General features: G+C 35.4%; 2 protein-coding genes and 1 long non-coding RNA gene across 3 annotated transcripts; 1 reads left to right on the top strand and 2 right to left on the bottom strand.

Moving 5' to 3' along the window:
* Positions 1-109: 109 nt before the first annotated feature.
* Positions 110-1,769, bottom strand: LOC130714891 (uncharacterized). The gene is made up of 2 exons (XM_057564865.1): positions 1,177-1,769; positions 110-673 (listed from the first exon to the last, which is right to left on the bottom strand). Exons 1-2 carry the CDS (start codon positions 1,495-1,497, stop codon positions 446-448), a joined length of 549 nt encoding a protein of 182 aa, XP_057420848.1. The 5' UTR covers positions 1,498-1,769; the 3' UTR covers positions 110-445.
* A 3,367-nt stretch (positions 1,770-5,136) lies between these two features.
* LOC130713483 (uncharacterized) lies at positions 5,137-5,783 on the bottom strand. The gene is made up of 2 exons (XR_009010921.1): positions 5,407-5,783; positions 5,137-5,327 (listed from the first exon to the last, which is right to left on the bottom strand). It is a non-coding gene; the product is annotated as an uncharacterized LOC130713483 (long non-coding RNA).
* A 12,684-nt stretch (positions 5,784-18,467) lies between these two features.
* LOC130715435 (cell wall / vacuolar inhibitor of fructosidase 1-like) lies at positions 18,468-19,345 on the top strand. Its single transcript, XM_057565533.1, has one exon. It carries the CDS (start codon positions 18,568-18,570, stop codon positions 19,120-19,122), a length of 555 nt encoding a protein of 184 aa, XP_057421516.1. The 5' UTR covers positions 18,468-18,567; the 3' UTR covers positions 19,123-19,345.
* The last annotated feature ends 1,575 nt before the right edge of the window (positions 19,346-20,920 follow it).

Below are 20,920 nucleotides of genomic sequence, written 5' to 3'. Positions count from 1 at the left end.
TTCTTAAGAAGCTAATGCCTTTCAGCTATTTTCAGGAAGAAAAAAAAACCAATAAGATTGCTCCTGCACTCGCAAGTCCAGCAGACCGGAAGGCCACATCAACATGAAATAGCAACAAATGAAAACAATAAGATTGTAACCAAAAACCAACAATTTCAGGGTATAAGAAATAGTAATACACAAGATCTATTGACCCAGGATACAAATTTCAGCCTGTAAAATTTGATCTACCACGATATAACCCACTATTGACTATGCACCCACCTGAAAAAAACTAGTAAACCTAGTAATATTCACCATAAAAATACAACAAAGCAAGAAATTAATAATTCCAAGAACCTACTTATCACTTCTCTGAAATCAGAAATGTATTTAAAGGACAGGGGATAACATGTTGACCTATGATTGCCTTTTGTTAAGTCCTCAAGCACAGATGGATCCAACCCTATCGTTTAGAGGGTCTCTCATCATCTTCTCCTCCGTCATCTGAATCATCATCGCCTGAACCATCTTTATCTGATCTTTTTCTCTTTGATGGAACCCCAGCTTTCTCACCATCATCGTTATCGTTGTCATCACCTTCATCTTCCTCAGGTTCAAAATCACTAGATGCTTCCTCATCCTCAGCTGCCGCTACAGTGCGGCGGACAAGGTACTCTGTTCCCAAATCCTCCTAAAAAGAAAAATCATGTAACGTGAGTAACACAATAGATACAGATAACTAAAATTCATAGTACTTGCCTTTCATTTCAATCTCAATTAAAGATGCCCAATTATGTAAGATTCTTAATTTTTTTTCAGCATAAACTTTTGAATTCAATTATGCCAATAAAGGTCCCTGGTCCATTATATAAATCACATTTCAAAGTGAACAGAATTTTACTTTTTTTCTCATATAAACGAAGGAATCACCAAAGGTTGAGCAATTTCTTGGATGATTAAAACCTAGGAAGTAAAATTAAAATCAAGCTAGAACAACAACAAAAACCCTAAAACGAAGTGAAAACTCAAAATTGAAAACCAAATTCAAAGGGGAATCAAACGAATAAACTGAAATTGATCATAACAGATAAACAATCAAACAATTCAGATTCGCGAAGCTACCAAAATCAAAACTGTAATAATCTCAACAAATTAGGGATTTGATAAAGGTAATAAGCAATTAAACTCAATTACCTCTTCTTCCTCTTCCTCGTCGTCGTCGTCGTCGTCATCATCATCGTCATCAGGATCACCACCACCACCGCGCCCACCTTCAACTCCTCCTTCCTCTTCTTCATCTTCCTCGTCGTCATCGTCGTCTCCACCGCCGGGAGCATCATCATCGTCATCCTCATCACCGTCATCATCCTCTCCGTCATCGTCATCGTCCTCGTCTCCCTCATCATCTTCATCGTCTACATCATCCTCAGAGTCATCATAAGCTTCATCCTCCTCATTCAAAACCACAATCTCGCTTTCCTCCACATGCACATTCAACTCCTCCGAAACCTTCATCTTCGAATTCGAATTTCACAGAAATCTCTTCTCTCCGAAAAATCGAGCACGAAGAGAATAGGGAAGAAAGCCAAGTTACCAGCAACGTTCCTTCGTTTCGCCACCAGTTCTTCTGCAACACTGATCTCAGCCGTTGAAACTGGAATTCGCGTGGATCGGTGACGTGGCTTTCAATCGGACGGTGTATATGAAAGCGTTTTCGTATCAGGGCAGAGAGTTTATTGCGTATTGCGGCGCTCGGTACTCAGTGTTTTCATAGGGTTTTCTAAATTTCTATTTTGAGCCCTATCAATATTTTAAAACTCGGTCCAATTATTGATTTCATTGAGGACTTGAGGTATTAGGTTAATGGATCACTCGTTAGGTATTGGTCGGATCGACCAACCCAAGTACATATAGTGTGTGTTTGGTTGTGAGTCTCGAACGTGGATCAAGCTGAAAATCGGATCTGAGACTGTAACGTGGATCATTGATGTAAAATTGATGTTTGGCTACTCGCGTCTGAGAACCGGATCAAGGAGGGAACGTGGATCTGGCTGAAGCATCCTATACCAGCTTCTCCATCCATCAAACGTGAATCTCTGAAACCATGGCAATACCAAATCTTAAACTTTTGAAACCTTTCCCTTTGTGCCCCTTTTCCCTTCATCCACTGTCATGGTTAGATTTTTCCACTACCAATCGATCCTCTGAAGAAGGGCTTGCAATTCCATGCCAATCGAAGAAGAACGTGGTTAGATTGTTCTCTCTGTTTTTGGTGGCTGTAATCAAGGGAAAGGAAAACAAAGTTGCAATGTGGGAATAATAAATTTCTCACCGATGTGGGACTAGTTGTAGTTTAGATGGTGTTATTCATTATGTTGAACTTGATTGATTGATTTATTTAATTTTTTTCATTTGTAATGAGTTGTATGTAAATTTTTGTTTCATATCAGCACCTCTACCAACGATGATGGGGCTGGCTTTAATTTGTACAGGAGACATTTTATAGAAGGCATAATTTTACACTCACAAATGAGTATTGCATCATTTAAGTGAAGGCATACTACAATTTCTTTAGATGAAACTTCATTGGAAGTGCCTTTAATCTGTGAACTAAAGACCCTTCAAATATTATTATTAATTTAATGAAATCAAATTTTATAGCATTCATATATGATAATTAAGTTATTGAATTTAAATTTTAAATTAATTCATACTAATATAAAGTTCAAAAAAATGGTGCAAGCCTTATATAATGATTTAAGTATTCATACCCTTTTAGTCATTACACACTCAAAAGCAATTCTAATCAAAGATATCCAAACAAAATTTTCTTACTAAAATCACGTTCTTGTAATTGTATCCAAACATAAATCACATCACTCAAACTTGTAACATCCCGACTTGACGACTGGCCTCACGGTAACAACACGAGTCTTTTCAGCGCGCTTTGTCCTCACTCACGCACTTCCCGGGAAATGCGCGAGTGAGGACAAAGCGCACTGAAAAGACTCGTGTTGTTACCGTGAGGCCAGTCGTCAGATCGGGATGTTACAAGTGGTATCAGAGCCAACCTCTCCCAGTACGGTGTGGTTCGAGGACGAACCAAGCAGAAGTTGTTGGGCCTGTGGCACCCGGGGCTGACGAGGGCGGGGAGTGATCGCCGGTGCAGTGAGGCACGGACAAGGAGCGGCTTCTGGCAAGCTTCTAGGCGGAGGGTCACAGGAATGAGCCGATCTCACACCCGAACAAGAGGTATTCCGAGACTGTGTAGGGATGGACTATACAGTTGAGGAGGGCATAAAAGATTTGATTGGTACTACTGATGACAACAAGTTGCAACTTCTTTTCGGGAGCCCAACTGATAAGAACTCCATGGTTAAGTGTGCTTGCCTTGGAGCAATATCGTGATGGGTGACCTCCTGGGAAGTTTTCCCGGGAAGTGCGCGAGTGAGGACAAAGCGCACTGAAAAGACTCGTGTTGTTACCGTGAGGCCAGTCGTCAGATCGGGATGTTACAAAACTCACGTTTACCGGATCCAATTCTGTCAGATCCACTTCTGACCAGATCCAATTCTGCTAACGCTCATCCAAACACACACATAGTAAATTAAAATATTAAGTTTAAATCATTGTGTGGTTGGTTTGTCCAAAAAGTTATTATTAGGTCGTCTAATGGAACAATCAAAGTATGTCTAATTTTTTTTTAAGAGGTCAAAAGTTCGAACCCCACATACCAAGTGATGCAGTGGAAAGTTATTTTTTACAAGCAGGATGTTCCGTATTCAAATCTTATGCGGAAACATTTTCTTATGTTATTCCATGAGCACGGATTTTTTATCTGGTCGGTTCAACCCTCTCTATTTAATTGTTTCACTTCGGGTTTGATCATTTTACAACGGTTTTGGCCGACTTAAATGCATATCCAATCTGAACTAAAAATCAGACCAATCATAGTAATGGTTCCCGATCCAACTAGTTCAACTAACTGATCCGGCATGTATTCAACTAACCGATCCAAGTTATAGGTTGGAGTATATGTTGATGCAACAATCTCTCACTCATGATAGTGAAACCAAGGTTTTTCCCTAGCAATTTGATGACAAGGGCATCTGTCCAAGTAGCATATAGGTCATTTTTTACTTGATCATCAACGTAGCACTTAGGATGAAGACAATATCTCTCTTCCAAATCAAAATGAACAAACTTCTTAACGGCAAGATTCTCCACATATATCAAAAGGGGTGCATGGACACCACCCAAACACCTTATCTCTAGAAGAAACTTTTGGCAGTGACGATTTGAGACACCACCACACTCTCGCATACACTAATCTACTACAACTTAAAAGAAAGACAAGAATTTACTATTCATAGGAGAACTATGAATCTGAGCCGTCTATTCCAATCTCTCTCCATTTTCACTCTTTAATCTTGGCCACTCACTTGTGAGACTTTTTTTTGCCTCACTTTCAATATGAACCATTGATTTCAACTTCTAATCCAACAGCTGATTCTCCTCCTCACCTAACCACACATCACCTGCAGTGTCTCTCTTACACACACTGTTCACACGCCACCACCAACTACACTGCCACTGTCAGGAACTTCTCCCTTCCATACGCTTCCAACAACTCCACTCCCATCATTCACTTTCTCAGGTCAGAGGAGAAAGTAAGTAGAGGAAGAAGCAAGCATCAACTAGAGTATAAAGCAGAAGAGAAGGTGATGAGAAAGTAGAAGGAGAAGTAGAGGCAAAATTGCATCAACAAAAGGATACAAGCAGAAGGAGAAGGAAAGGATCATCAAAGAGGTTAGCATACATCTTATAGCAATACATATAAGAACTGATATCTACATCTACTTAATGGGCAGTTTCAAAAGCACTATTCATAAGGGAAATTAAATCATGGCCGTTGATTTCAACTGCTAATCTAAAGGCTATTTTCAAAGTCCTGATTCCAGCTAAGAGCACTATTCATTGCACTATTCATGCATCACTTTCCTCCTTCCCCGTGTTCACCTGTTCAATCAGCCCTACCACCTTCCATGACTCTACTCTACTCCCATCATTCACTTTACATAAAAAATCCAAACTTTACATAAAAAAATCAAACTTTACAGTAGAGGCAAACTTGCATCAACAAGCAGGAGAAAATGAGCATTAAAGAGGTTAGCATTTAGCATACATCTTATAGCAGTATTAATAAAAATCCAAACTTTACATAAAAAAATCAAACTTTACAGTAAAAAATCGTTCTTTTACACTGAATATTGATATTTACATGAAAAAAAAATCCATCTTCAGAGGTTGGCTTGCACGTCCAGTTTGGTTGACAGGGAGATGATCTGGAAGGGAGAGGAGAGGGATTCAGTTAGTGCAAATTTTAAACAAACAAAATCAAGTAAAAATTTGATTTTTACATACCTCAGAGCCTTAAATGTCCGATCCAGGTGCTTCTTCCCTCGGATTTTGGTGAAAAAATCGTTGCTTGGATAGCAACGAGCCTTGCATGCATCAAATCGTTTTAAAAATCTCCGATCCAGGTGCTTCTTGCTCGGTTTTGGAGAAAAATGAGGGTTTTTGATCGGTAGGGGGCGAAAGTTAGGGTTTTGGATCGGTTGGGGGCGAAAATGAGGAAGAAGAAGAATCGGGTTTGAAGAACAGTATAAGAAGAGGAAAAAAGAAGGGGAAGAGAGGATGAGGGGGAGAACGGGAAGATGAGAAGGAGAAAGGGAGGAAGAAGATATAAGTGTATAAGCAGTGGCGGAACCAGAATTTTTGTGGAGCCTGGGCAAGTTTAAGCCTAAGTCTAACTGCGCACATCTGACTATGACCTAGGGTTTTAAATTACAGTTGCGGTTGCGGGCATTGCGATGTTGCGGCATGAATAGCCTATTACAATGACAAATATGTCACATTCTCAATTAATCACACAACTCCAACATATAAGTACAACCATAAAGATAATGTAGCAGAGGGATGTTAGAGAGAGTCTTATCACATTGAAAAATTACATACTTGGGAATAATTGAAGCCAATATCACCTTTTATCAATATGAAATATATTAAATCTGATCAAAACTTAAAAATGTGATAAGAATGGGGCAAGTTAGAAAAAGACTGACAAATAAGGCATATAGCCATCAATCCATCATCACGTTCTAGCAAGTGGCGCTCTTCTATTTCATTAGCATCTTCTTCTCTTACAAACAATGGCTTGAGCCAAAATATTAAGGAGCCATAAACATAAAGAGAATGGTTTGTGCAAAATTCCCTTCTATCATTTTACTTATAATATTCTTACCCCACACAAAGAATTTAAACATTCATTCTCGTAAAATTTTCCACCTCTCTCAACCTAAAATTCTAATTTATTGATTGAACCCAACTATAGCTGATCAAGATTACTTTTCTAATTTGCTAGTTGTTCACTAGATCATAGATATAGTTGTTTCCTCAAGAAGGAAATTAGACAAACTCATATAGGTCTAAACCCACTAAAAAAAATCTGATATGAAAACTCACCCATTAAAAAGAGGAAAAATAAAAAAGTATATATGTATCATATAAAATTTAGATAATATTTCTAATATCATATTTTTAAGAGCACACACTCACCCAATGCATTTTTTTTACTGTGCATACATGATACATCTGTTTTTTCAATATTTTACCATATATGGTGGGTATATGCTTAAAAATATGTATAAGTATAATATCAATTGTTTGTTACTTTCAAAAGAAAAAATATCATATGTTTGTTAGGATCCAGCCCATAGAGTACGCCTACTGGGCCGTAAAAAAAGGCAAAAGCTTTAATTTTTTTTCTCTAAAAAATTTCAAAACCCTAAATATTCTATCTCATCCTTCCTCTTACTCAATCTTCTAGCGCCGTGTGTTTCTTCTTGAGGCTGTTTCTTCTCCACAGCACCGCCTCTTACAGTTTTCTAGCTTTCTAAACAATCACCCACACCACAAATCATCTCCTCATGACCCTTCTTCCTCGCGCTCTCTCCCCCACAAATCATCTGCCTCACGCCCTCACTCACTCTGTATCTCAAGTCTCAGTTCTCACTTTCTCACAGTCTCACAACTCCTTCACTCTCTCTATCCCTCAAGTCTCACTCCTTCACTGAGTTCACTCTCTCACTGTCTCACAGCTCCTTCACTCTCTTTTGTTTTTTTTTATTTTAGTCCCTCAATTTTATCCTAACCTTAAAATTTTGCCCTTTCTCTCTTTTTTTTTTTAGTCCAAAAGCATACTTGGGCCAAAGAAAAAAATTTATTTTCCCCCCTGAGCCAGGGCAATGGCCCAGGCAAGCCAGGGGGTAAATCCGCCCCTGTGTATAAGGGTAATATAGGGATATGAAATATCGCCAGCTGTCATGAGCCAGCTGTATTGACAGCTGTACAGTTAGTTGTTAGTATTCTGTTAGCATTCAGTTAGATCAGGATTCTATATAAGAGATAGATTCTCTTTGTAATAGTAAGCTTTCATCATAACAGAATATTGTTACAGATTCAATGTCAATCTCTCTCTCTCTCTCTCTCTCTCTCTCTCTCTCTCTCTCTCTTTTTTTCCCTCTTTCTGATTCTGTTATCATGGTATCACGAGCCTAGGTTCCATGGCGGAATCGTCTTCTTCCTCGCTATCCTCTTCTTCCTCGCTTCTCTCTTCTTCTTCCTCGCATGAGAAAGCTTTGACTCATGCAGTCATCAAGCTTGATGACACGAATTTCTACTCCTGGAAACAACTTGTTGAAGGAGTAATTAGGGCACATAAATTGCAGAAGTTCATTCAGGATCCAGTTCAAATTCCAGATCGTTTCTCATCTGATGAAGATCGTTTGGCTGAGACTGAGAATCCAGCGTACACAGATTGGGAGCAACAAGATTCAACTCTTTTCACATGGTTGCTTTCAACGTTATCTGCTTCTCTGCTTCCTACTGTGGTTCAATGTCGTCATTCATGGCAGGTCTGGAAGGAAGTTCATACCTTCTTCAATGCGCATTCAAGAGCACAGTCCACACAATTGCGTTCAGAATTGAAGAATATCTCGAAGGGAACGAAGTCTGCTACAGAGTATCTCAAACGCATCAAGACCATTGTCAACACTCTGACTTCGATCGGTGAACCTGTTCAATTCCGCGATCATCTCGAAGCCATATTTGATGGACTTCCTGAGGAATTCAGTGCGTTGATGACTGTGATTTACAGTCGTGACACGTTCTTCACCATATCTGAGGTTGAGGCAATGGTTATTGCTCATGAAGCCCGATTAGAGCGCATGAAGAAGAAGCAACAGGTAGATTCTGCAGCCTCAGTGTTTCTTGCGCAAATTCCTCCTCAGACTCCTTCGATTTCTCCTCAAGCTCCTGCTCCGGTGTCGCAACCACCGTCTCTCCCTGCTCCACCGCCATCGGTGCCGTGGCAGCCGTCGTCGGAGTCGCAATTGGCTACACAAAGCGAAGCTCAAGAACGCGACTCCGGGAGTCAAGGCAACAACACCTATGGTGGGAACTACGGTCGCGGGCGTGGTCGCGGGAGAGGTCGTAGCAATCTCCAGTGTACATACTGTAACAAGTATGGTCATGATCTTGCATCTTGCTGGTCGAAGCCTAATTCCGCTTCTAATGGTGCAATTGGCCAATTCAACAATGGATCTTCTACACCAGGTGCTAATTTGGGATTTCTTGGTACTCAATTTGGAAATTTAGGGCTCCAGAATGCTCAATTTGGGGGTTTTGGTCCCTACACGAATTTAGGGTTTTCTGGTGCTAATTTGGGATTTCCTAGTACTCAATTTGGGGGTTTTGGTCCCTATGCTGGTTTTGGGGCTGGAATGCCAGGGTCTCTTGGTCCTTGGTGTGTGACTTCACCATCTTTGCCAAGTGAATGGGGTCAACAGCTCTCTGCTAGGCCTCCACAGTTTGCAGCACAAGGTTTCAGGGCTAATTCAACCCCTCATTATCCTCAACCGGCATCAGCTGCTGCTCAAGCACTTCCTCATGCCATGCTTGCCACTGTACCACCTCAGATCTCATCTACTGCTGCAAATGCCTCTGTCCAATGGTTCCCAGATTCTGGAGCCACACATCATGTTACCAACAATCCAGCTGTGATGGTGGACAACATTCCTGCAGGCTCTACTGATCAGCTTTACATGGGAAATGGCCAGGGATTGCCCATACAGTCTATAGGTTCATCCTCTATTCCCTCAACCTTTAATTCCAAAGCTGTTTTACTACTTAATAAGCTTCTTTTAGTCCCTTCCATTACAAAGAACTTGGTTTCTGTCAGTAGGTTTGCTAGGGATAACAATGTTTATTTCTCTTTTCATGCTACTTACTGTTGTGTTCGAAATCAGGACACCTCTGAACTTTTGCTCAAAGGCAGTGTGGGTGAAGATGGCCTCTAATCCTTTGATGGACCACTCACTCAACTATCACTAGACCTGAAATAGCTTTTGCTGTTAACAAAGTGTGTCAATTTTTATCTCAACCTCAAGAGGAACATTGGAAGGCAGTGAAACGAATTCTGAGATATCTCAAAGGGACAATCTCCTATGGTGTGCAACTTCAGCCCTGTTCACTTTCTAAACCTCTTCCTCTACTGGCATTTTGTGATGCAGATTGGGGGGCAGATCCAGATGACAGAAGGTCTACATCTGGATCTTGTGTGTTTCTTGGTCCTAATCTCATTTCCTGGACAGCCAAGAAGCAGACATTGGTGGCCAGATCAAGCACTGAAGCAGAATATCGCAGCCTAGCTAATACAACAGCAGAGCTTCTCTGGGTCCAGTCCTTACTTTCTGAATTGAAGATTCCATTCCAAACACCTTTAATTTTGTGTGATAATATGAGCACGGTACTGCTTACTCATAATCCTATCCTACACACTAGAACTAAACACATGGAAATGGACATCTTCTTTGTCAGAGAAAAAGTTCAGGCCAAGCAACTTCTGGTTCAACATATCTCATCCGAACATCAGAGGGCTGACATATTCACTAAAGCTTTGTCTCATACTAGGTTTCAGTTTCTTAGAGACAAACTGAGTGTGTTTGACAAACACAGGTTTGTCCAACCCACTTCAGTTTGCGGGGGTGTATAAGTGTATAAGGGTAATATAGGGATATGAAATATCGCCAGCTGTCATGAGCCAGCTGTATTGACAGCTGTACAGTTAGTTGTTAGTATTCTGTTAGCATTCAGTTAGATCAGGATTCTATATAAGAGATAGATTCTCTTTGTAATAGTAAGCTTTCATCATAACAGAATATTGTTACAGATTCAATGTCAATCTCTCTCTCTCTCTCTCTCTCTCTCTCTCTCTCTCTCTTTTTCCCTCTTTCTGATTCTGTTATCAGAAGAAGAAGAAGAAGAAGATGATGATGATGGGGACGTCAGATATATGAGAGAGAGAGAGAGGGCGGCTAGGGTTTTTGTGGAGAAGAGATGAGATGAGGTTGTAGTCATGGTGGGAGGAGGGATTCTGGTTGGGTGGCGGCTAGGGTTTGAAGAGAAAGTGGGAAGGGAAGAAGAGAAAGGAAGAAACGGCTGAAGGTTCTGGAGAGGAGAAGAGAAGAGAAACGGCTGAAGGTTTTTTAGGGTTTGTGTTAATGAGAGTATTTATATGAGTTAGGGGTTTTTTGTTTTTTTTTTTCTGAACGATGGCTTTGGGTTGGGCCTTATCTGAAGTTCCTTCACTACAAATAAAAATTACACAACATAATTAGAATTAAAATTAGTATACACACAAAAATAGTAGCTTCAAAGTAATAATATATAGATAGATAGATGTAACAAAAAAAAGTAATACTAGATATCATAAACAATATTTATAATTCAAGATTCCAAAAAGACTAACATAACAAATATTATCAACTATCATAAGTGTTTTTAAAAATTTTAATGATATATTATTTATAAATAAAATACTACTATATCTGTAAAATAAAAAAAATTTAAAATTCAAAAGCTTGACAAGAAAACAATTATAACTCAACAAAACTAAGGTAGCGTTTGGCAAACATGTAGGAAGGGAACGGAACATGACACATGAGTTATGTTCTGTGTTTGTCTTGTTTTTAAAATGGAACAGAACGGGACAAAAGGCTCCACGAACGGGACACTTTGGTTCCCTGGAAAAGGGTGGAACGGAAGGGAACGGAACAGAACACTCTCTTAAAACTTTTGCAAGTTCAAAAATACTCTTAATTTATATTTGAAATTTTATGTATCTAAACAGTTTAAAATCACTTATAAAATTGAAAGCACTTATTATATTTGTAGACAAAGTTAAATGAAAATCTACTTTTTCAAAAAAAATCACTTAAAATAAAATCAATTATTTTTTTCAAAAGTAAAATCACTTTTTGTAATCAATGATAAACGAGCTAATTAGAGTGCGTTTGATTTAACCTCTTTTGGAAAAATCATTTTTTAATCAAAAAATCACTTTTAAAATAAAAAAATCACTTTTTTAATCAAATATCACTTTTTGTGTTTGTTTCAGCTGAAGCTGAAAACAGATTATTTGAAACAGTTACTTTAGCTTATTATGAAAACCTATGATGATAGATGAGAGGAGATAAAAAAGTGATTTTAATTAGAGTGTCAAACACGAATCAACTTAATTAAAATAAAATCAATTATTTTTTCAAAAGTAAAATCAGTTTTTGTAAGCAATGATAAACGAGCCAATAGAGTGCGTTTAATTCAACTTATTTTGAAAAAATCACTTTTTAATCAAAAAATCACCTTTTGTGTTTGTTTCAGCTGAAGCTGAAAACAAATTATTTGAAATAGTTACTTTAGCTTATAATGAAAATCTATGATGATAGATGAGGGGAGATAAAAAAAAGTGATTTTAATTATAGCAGTCAAACACGAATCAACTTATGCTTTTCTCAAAATCTCTTAAAAAACCTATAGTTAAAATTCAATATTTTTTAATCTAAACAAACGCACTTAAAATAGCTTAAATAGATAATTAGGTTTCTGCTTTTTTCAATAGCATACTGAAACAACTTAAACAATATATAAGTGATTATTTTAAAGAAATAAATGATTATTTCATGAAGTAAGCAATAGCAAACGGTTTTTATACAAAATGTTCAATTGAGTTCAATTTGTTTTACTCAATCAAATATTAAACATGCAAGATTATATATGTAATTAAAATCATGGTTCTGTTCTATTGACTTGGAGTTACCAAACACAACACATAGAACATTATTGTCCTGTTACATCCTGTTCTGTCCCGTTCCGTTCTGTTCTGTCTTGTTCCGTTCCGTCACCAAACGCTACCTAATTGTCTTTCAAAAACCAAAACACAACCAATTTTAATCGACCCAAAATAGAATATCTACTAGCTACTTTTTTTTTTTTAATCTTGCATTGATATATAACTATAACTATTTGTTTGTTAAAAAAATATATAACGTAACAACCTAAACTCCTAAAGTACTTAAAGTTCTAATAAACAAATAAATATACCAAGACTCCAAGAGTGGCAAAAGTTTGGTAACCTTGAAAAAAAATAGAAGAACGTAAGCAGAGTTAGAAAAATGGGACAAAGATTCTATTCGGTGAAGGTAATAATTGTAAAAGCCAATAGGGTTTTTGGGGTGAGAAAGAGTGGAATCAACATTATATAGTGGGTGACCTGCTGAGCAGGTCATCGAACTGTTGTTGACCGGTTCCAGACCGGTTTTGACCGGTTAGAGCCGGTTTTTTTTAAGTTTTGACCGGTTTTCTCCCTTTTTTTCAGTATTTATTATTTTAAATATTAAGTAAAATTAATTTTTTTTAAATAATCTTTAAATTAATTTTTACTTATTGTAGGTATTGGGACAGGAAATTTGATCAACTGTGAGACATTAAATTTGTGCGAGTATTTCGAAGGAAGCAAGCTTGGAAAATTTAAGTATTAATTGCTTCTTCTTTTTTCTTTAGATGTTCTTATATTTGAATTTAGTTTTTTGTAAGCATATTTGAATTTAGTACATAAGTTTGTTATTTTTTATAAATTCATTTTGCTATAATTAATTACTTTCATATTAATCTTCTTTATCATTTTTATGTTGATCATATGTAAAAATTGTATAATTTACTTTTTATGGCTATGTTTGGTATGTTATTTTAGTTAACTTATAACTTTTTTTCACTAGCTTTAAACTAATTTGACTAGCTTAAAAGTTCTAGAAAATTTTCTTATAAAGGAGCTTATTCCAATAGCTGATAGTTTTTTTAATAATGATTTAAGCTTAAAGTTTAGGCTTAAATATGTTGGAGGTCCCTCTAAAATAGGGATCTTTTGGTTAAGGCCCCTACAATTTTTTTTGGGTGGAATAAGCCCCTAATGTGAAAATAATATATAGTGATAAACCCCTGCCGTGAGGTTCCGTTTAATTTCTCATGATTCTGCAAACGACGCTGACGTAAATTATATTTTGTGAAAATTATTCAATTAAAGAGGGTGCCACGTAAGTAAATTAGGGTTGAAAAAATAAAAACCCAAGTAAAAAACTCAAGTAAAATCCCCAAACGTACTTGTGTTTTTTACTTTGGATTTTCATTTTATTTTTATTTTTTGATCCCTCATTTACTTACGTGGCACCCTCTTTAATTGAATAATTTTCACAAAATATAATACACGCCAACGCCGTTTACAGAATCATCATAAATTAAACGGAACCTCACGGTAGGGGCTTATCACCATATATTATTTTCACATTAGGGGCTTATTCCACCCAAAAAAATTTGTAGGGGCCTTAACCAAAGCACCCCTATTTTAGAGGGACTTCCAACATATTTAAGCCTAAAGTTTATTGTATTTTTTTATTATGATTTCTTTATAACAAATTATAATTATTTTTGTTTAAAATAATGACCATTCAAGTGTGAATAAAAATTTAAAGCGTTTATTCATTGTCGTACTTTATTTTAGTATTATATTTTTTTAGTGATTGTTTTATTTCAATTAAAAGAAAAAATTTAAATCGTTTATTAGTTTTATATGATATACTAGGATTATAGAACCTGATCCATAGAACCATATTATTTAGCTTTGAAATTCAATATGAAGTGAAAGTTAGGGTTTTTTTGAATGTTAGCTGAAGTGATAGGACTAATTTGACGTAGGGGATCAGAAGGGTTAAGTGTGAATGATACAGGGTTCGAATGCAATTCCAAGCTAGCTATTGCACTAACTGTGATGGACGAATGCTTTTTACCTATTATTGATCGAAGTAGTGGGATCAATTTAATCTATAATGTTTTATATAATAGTGGGTAAGCACAACTATGAAGATTGTGAATGAACCATATTTTTGCTTCCTTTCATTTAAATATGATCTTAATTTTTATTGTTTTAGTTTTAATGTTTTATGATCAAGTGGGTAATGTTGACTGTTTGCTAATGTAAGTAGGCAGAAAAGGAAAATATTAGTTTATAAACATTTTATTAAGTGTTGTTTATAACCTCAAATTTTGAATTTTCTTATAGAATGGTTGGCCATGTATTTTAGTATCGTGCTCAAATTTTTTGAACTAAGATGCATAATTTCTTCCTCATAGATTTTTTTCTCTATTTTTTTCTCCACCTGACATTATCTTAACAAACAGTTTGCTGAACTGAAGCTTTTTCTGTGAACATTAAACCCTAATACTAGAGTCAAATCAACCACAAAGAGAAAAGAATGAGGCAACAATGGTTTTCAATTTCTAGAAGAACAACTCAATGTTTTGTTAATCTTTCTATGCCAGCAAGAATTATTTGCTTTCTTAGCAATAGAGCAGACCCTCAATTCATATTCCATCTTATTTATCTATATTTGTTTTCACTCTTTTTAGAGGCATCTCAAAAGGAATGTGTCGTAAAAGGTAGTGGAAGAGAAATTGTACTGAAATTTATAAATCATAGTTGTTGGGTGAAGAACAATGAGGTTTTGGAGCAACCAAGGAATTGTCACTACCTTGCCATCTTCAATATGCAGTTTTGGATGTAGGTGCATAAGAGCCCACGTGTTCTCAAGCTTGACAAAAGTCAGGTGGGTTGCTGAAGGAGTGTTTGCTCCATTGATACTCAGTACTGATGTGAGGTATTGTGACATATATATTGGCTAAACCTATGTGGCAGTATGAGCCCATAAAAATAGTGCAGAATAGTGTTTAAGAAACCAAAATAAGGAACTTGGGTTGGAGATGCTCTCTTGAGTCTTTTCTTAGGGGTGGGTGTAGTTTTCTTAATATATGTTAAAATATTAAAAATTATTGGTAAATTAGTTAATTTATTCACCTTAATAAATTATTCAACTAAATATGTATAATTGTATATTGTCTTTTCCTTGCATATGTGCATCACACGTATGTAAAAACTTCAAATGTCCATATATTTTATATACTATATACACTAAAGTTAATAATTAGTTTAACCTCACCAATGTTTCGATAAAGTTAATGGTGTATAAATAAATTTATTAATTTTATAAATCATTGAATTAAAAATCATAACACACAGAATCGCTCATCAAAGAGGTTAGCATACATCTTATAGCAATACATATAAGAACTGATATTGATCTTATAACAATACATCTTTACATAAAAAATCAAACTTTACAGTAAAAAATTGTTCTTTTACCCTGCATATTGATATTTACATTAAAAAAAAAACTCCATCTTCAGAGGCTTGCATGTCACATTTGGTTGACAGGGAGATGATCTAGAAGGGAGAGGAGAAGGATTCAGTGAATGAAAATATTAAAAGAACAAAATCAAGTAAAAATTTGATTTTAACATACCTCAGAGCCTAAAATGTCCGATCCAGGTGCTTCTTGACTCGGATTTTGGTGAAAAAATCGTTGCTTGTGTAGCTCAGATTGTAAAAATCTCCGATCCAGGTGGTTCTTAACTCGGATTTGGAGAAAAATAAGGGTTTTGGATTTGTAGGGGGCGAAAATTAGAGTTTAGGATCGTCTGGGGGCGAAAATGGTGGAGGGGACCAGAGGAGTGGAAGAAGAAGAATACGGTTTGAAGAACAGCAAATGAAGAGGAAAAAATCAGAGGAAGAAAAGGATTAGGGGAAGAACGGTAAGAGTAGCGGCTAGGGTTTTAGAGAGAAGAAGAAGAAGAAGAAGAAGAAGAAGAAGAAGAAGAAGAAGAAGAAGAAGAAGAAGAAGAAGAAGAAGAAGAAGAAGAAGAAGAGAGGAGGAAGCAGACGAGATTTCAGAGAAGGAGAGAGGCAGCGGCTAGGGTTTTGGGTGAGGAAGAGAGGAAATGATCTTTATATAGTGGGTGACCTGCTGAGCAGGTCATCCAGCTGTTTTGGACCATTTCCAGACCGGTTATAGCCGGTTTTTTTACCAGTTTTCTTCCCTTTTTCAGCTTTTATTGTTTAAATATTAAGTAAAATTATTTATGTATAAAATCATAATTAATTGTTTCCAAAATATAATTTAAGGCCACTAAATAAAAGCTGAAGAAGTTTTTTTTAATCCGAAATTGGTGGGTAAATTTTGAAGTCTGTATTTGAATTTAGTTGAACAAAATCTCAAAAATACCCGTAGTAACCCAAATTAAGTGGATATGCAATATTTTCTCTCAGAGCAATCAAAGATTCCATAGTCGTAAATAAATGTTTAATTCTGGAAATGTACAAATTGTGATGATCCCATACAGTAGTCGAGTCAAGTAACAAGGATCAATAGTACTTATCCAAACAATTATTACTTGAACAAATCAAACAACAGAGTGGATATTACAAAAGCAAGGGTAGAGGAAAAAAATGATATTTTTACATAGGCTGGCACGCATCCACACTAATGTGTTTATTTGGCACCGAAAATTGGTTTTTTTTGTTATTTTAGACATAAATTGACTCACATGTTAGTGAAAATCTATCTATATATTAACCAGGCAAGATGGTTTGATCTGAGCTTCTCCTCACTTTATCCTATTCGTGTATGTTTTCTAGAGGGGGATGTTTTTAAACTTGCTAAGAAATTCCAGTATGTTTGTTCTTCAAACATGCTAAGAAATTCCTTATTGGCTTAAGTTGAAAGTAGTAAGTAAAATAGTAGTTGAGTTGTGTTGATGAGAATAAATTCCTTGGTATGTGATTTAAATAGATGAAGTTAAATAAATTGATTGAATAAATATGATAAATTGAAGAACTGCTCGTCCGTGCATCGCACTGAGACGGGCTAAAATCCTAGTGTATAGTATAGACAAGAGTTTAAAGACTTAAAAAGTGCATTTGTTTTAGTTTTATTTTGTTGATATAAATTTATTTCATAAAAAATCTAACATACACTGGTGTATAGTATAGAGAAGGCTATAAAGTGTGCATTTATTTTAGTTATTTCTTAGAAATCACATTTGTCATTAATCTTTTTTTTTTTTAATGTTTGTAAGTTTTTTTTTAAATCATTATTCCATAAAAGATGAAATTAGATTATTTCAAAAAGTTGTTTTTATTAATTTTATGAAACACATTTCCATAGAGGAGAAAGAAAATGAAAATTGCTTACCTTATGTTTTTTATAAAAAATATTCGTTTTTTTCAAAAAAAAATAATAATTAAAAAAAACCCTAAACATAGAACCTCCAAAGTGATAAACCACATATGCTAGTGTCATCGATAATCTAGGCTCTAGCTCTAGCTCTTGGCTTCTGCTATTTTCAAACATTAACTTTTTCAAATAGAATTTCTATTGTCTTTCTTTAATATACTTTAGTGATATAGAACTATAGTAATGATCCTATTCCGATGTATAAAGAAAAACTATAGTAATGATGAGAATCCTTAAAAGATGATATAGAGGTATAATTTTATTAACTTAGCAATACAAACTGTGTTAAAAGTCATTATACAGGTAGAAAAGTTGTGAACATGAATCATTTCCACTAGCTTATAAAAAAAATTCCACTAGCTTTTCCTCTATATTAGATTAAAAATGTTAGTTACCTTTGTCTTTGTATGTGTTTATGCCTTTGGATATCGTTTAAGTACACTGAGAGTGATCAGTTTTTTTTTTTCTCTTAAAAATCACTTATGACATCTAATAACTATTCACAGTTTGTTTCCGAATTGATTTGAATTTCGGTGTCAATTATAGAAAATTTCTAAATATACATATTGGCAATTTAACTTTGATCTTAAAATATGCCTCAATTCTTTATTTGATAAATAGAATATTTTACTTGATAGTTGATATTGTAATGTGACATGAAAAAATATGAAACATCTAAAATATAAGGTATCGTTTGTTTTACCGTTAAAAAGTATGAAAATATAAAAATAACATATTTTAAAATGCATTGACATGTGTTATTCTATGTTTTCATGATTTCTAAGATCATTTGATTTAATGTTGGTTGAAATGCAAATATGAATATATCTCAAATATTAACAAATGAATTAAAATTTGGCATGTTGAATTCAAACATGGTCCACTACCTCAGCTCCTCACTATAAAATGGCCTAACATCATAACATTCTATGGACTCAGGATTAAACTCATAATTTCATAGTTCATTGCTTTCTATCTACCATCACCCTCTCTCTGAACATTAACGATGCCACACTTCAAGCCCCTAACAATTTCATTCTACCTTCAAGCTCTTCTTCTCATCATGATTTCAATTCCAGCAACAATTCACTGCAGAACTTTCCTTCCAAACAGTGGAAAACTGATAGAAACAACCTGCAAGAACACACCCAACTACAATGTTTGCTTTCAGTCCCTCAAGGCAAGCCCAGGAGGTTCTGGTGCAGATGTCACAGGACTGGCTCAGATCATGGTGAGAGTGATGAAAGCAAAAGCAAACGATGCATTGAATGTAATCCACGAGCTGCAAAAGGTGAAAATTGGACTTGGAACAGAGCAGAGGAGAGCCTTGAGTTCCTGTGCTGATAAATACAGAGCAATTTTGATAGGTGATATCCCTCAGGCCACTGAAGCTTTGCAGAAAGGGGATCCAAAATTTGCAGAAGATGGGGCTAATGATGCTGCTAATGAGGCAACTTATTGTGAAAGTGAGTTTTCTGGGAAATCACTTCTTACAAAACAGAACAATGTTATGCATGATGTTGCAGCTGTTACTGGAGCTATTGTTAGGATGTTGCTCTAGCTGATGAAACATTTGCTTCTATTAATCAATTCTACTAAGTTAGTTTCTGAAATCAATTATAATGTGATGCAGTGTATTAGAACAGTTTATGTGTAAAATCCAACCCTCTTGTGATTCCTATGAGTTTCGATATTTGAAACCTGAAGTTATGAGGACCAAAACTGAAAAATTTAACATTTCGAGGCATGTTTTTTTAAGGAATTCAGAAGGTACTTTTATTTAATTTGCACTGGGAAAGATGTAGTACTTGATTTGTTACTTAGCTATGTTTGGATCAGCAAGGGCACACAATTCAAAACATTACAGTTGAAGAAGTGTTTCTCTTAAAAATACTCATAAGAACCTTCTATCTTAAAATTGATATTTAGAATATGATGGTTTAGCACCCTTGCTAATACTTTTGCTCGCCAAGTCTCATGAGAGGAGTCTCCTAAGCGTATTTGAAAGTTTCCTATTTTTTTCATTATTTTTTATTTGTATTTAGATTTGTTGACGTAGTCATTTGTTTGTCTTTCATATTTCAATTATAACAAAAATAGTGTAATGGTTTTCTGTTGAGGGATTCTAGAATCAAATTCTAGTATAGTGAAGTTAATTCCAAATGAAAAGATTAATGTATTGGAATTATTTTTTAGAAATGATTTGATACCTAATATGAATTTTGGTAGAAGCTAAAAAAAAGAAGTTTTGTTTAAATATAATCGATTATGAGATTTTAATCCTGAATTTTAAAATAATATCATATAAAAGTCATTTTTTCACAAATATATTCAAACATAAATCCTTTTACTTTTTCTACAATCAATTTTACCAAAATTAGTTGTGAGAATCAATGATCCAAACATGTACTTAGCATTAAAATCAAATATAAGCATTTACGAAATCCTTTCACGTTCTAACACCATCTATTAGAAGACTTTTTTATTAATCTGAGTTTCAGAATTGATTTTAAAAATGAAAATGATTCATATATGCTAGCAAACACATTTCCAAAGTAACACAAAATGATATAGTGATTGTGAGGCTTTTAATCATACAATCAAACACACATAGGTTCTGATTGATTGGCAAAGATAACCTGTTATGATTTGTTTCTTAATAAAACATGACATTTACGTATCATATAAGATAAGGGTACATGCTACTTTTTAACAAAGAATGTTATCCTTTTATTTTTGTTGAAAAGAGAGAGAGACCTATACATATCTTTCAATTATTAGGAATTGCTGCTAGTGGATAGGCTTGACCCTAACGCATAATTCTTGCATTTCTATTTGCCCTTCGCCCCCCGTTTTTTTTCTTCTTTCCCCCTTTCACTAATGCATGTCCTATTCTTCTTTACTAAGGTGGGGTTGAGGAATACAAGAGATAAGGTTTAGCGTATCAAATAATCTGAGGATTGGTTTGTTCTTTTATTGTGATAGTTGTTGTTTAGGGCTATTGAAAGTAAAAAAAGTCTCAACAAAGCAACCAATCACTCGTCTTCCTCATTCGATGAGAGACTTTTTCATGTAGCGCGTAGTGCCTCATCACATGGCGAGCAACTTTAGTTGGGCGAGCAACAACATCTTATTTTATAGTGACTCATCTATACTTGGGCCGCTTTTGTTTAACCCAAAGCCTTAGAAAATTTTAGGTTAGGTTATGTCTTTCCTTTTATAAAAGGGAAAAACCTCTTGTAATTATGTATGTTAACTATCATAGTGAAAAGGTTTAATTAGGTCTCCTTCCTTGGGAACTCTCGATCTAATTGTAAGTCAAATAAGCTCAATAAAACATATGTGCGTTTTTAAAAATT

The sequence above is a fragment of the Lotus japonicus genome, chromosome 4 (genome assembly GCF_012489685.1).
Source record: "Lotus japonicus ecotype B-129 chromosome 4, LjGifu_v1.2".
Classification (NCBI taxonomy): domain Eukaryota; kingdom Viridiplantae; phylum Streptophyta; class Magnoliopsida; order Fabales; family Fabaceae; genus Lotus; species Lotus japonicus.
The sequence above is the reverse complement of the archived record's forward strand: the minus strand, read 5'-3'. Positions and strand labels throughout refer to the sequence as shown.

Excerpts from the sequence above, each read along its gene's own strand:
- LOC130715435 (XM_057565533.1), top strand. The coding sequence starts at position 18,568 with ATGCCACACTTCAAGCCCCTAACAATTTCATTCTACCTTCAAGCTCTT.
- LOC130714891 (XM_057564865.1), bottom strand. The coding sequence starts at position 1,497 with ATGAAGGTTTCGGAGGAGTTGAATGTGCATGTGGAGGAAAGCGAGATT. Across the intron at positions 674-1,176 it reads ACGAGGAAGAGGAAGAAGAG|GAGGATTTGGGAACAGAGTA; the intron begins GTAATTGAGTTT and ends TTTTCTTTTTAG.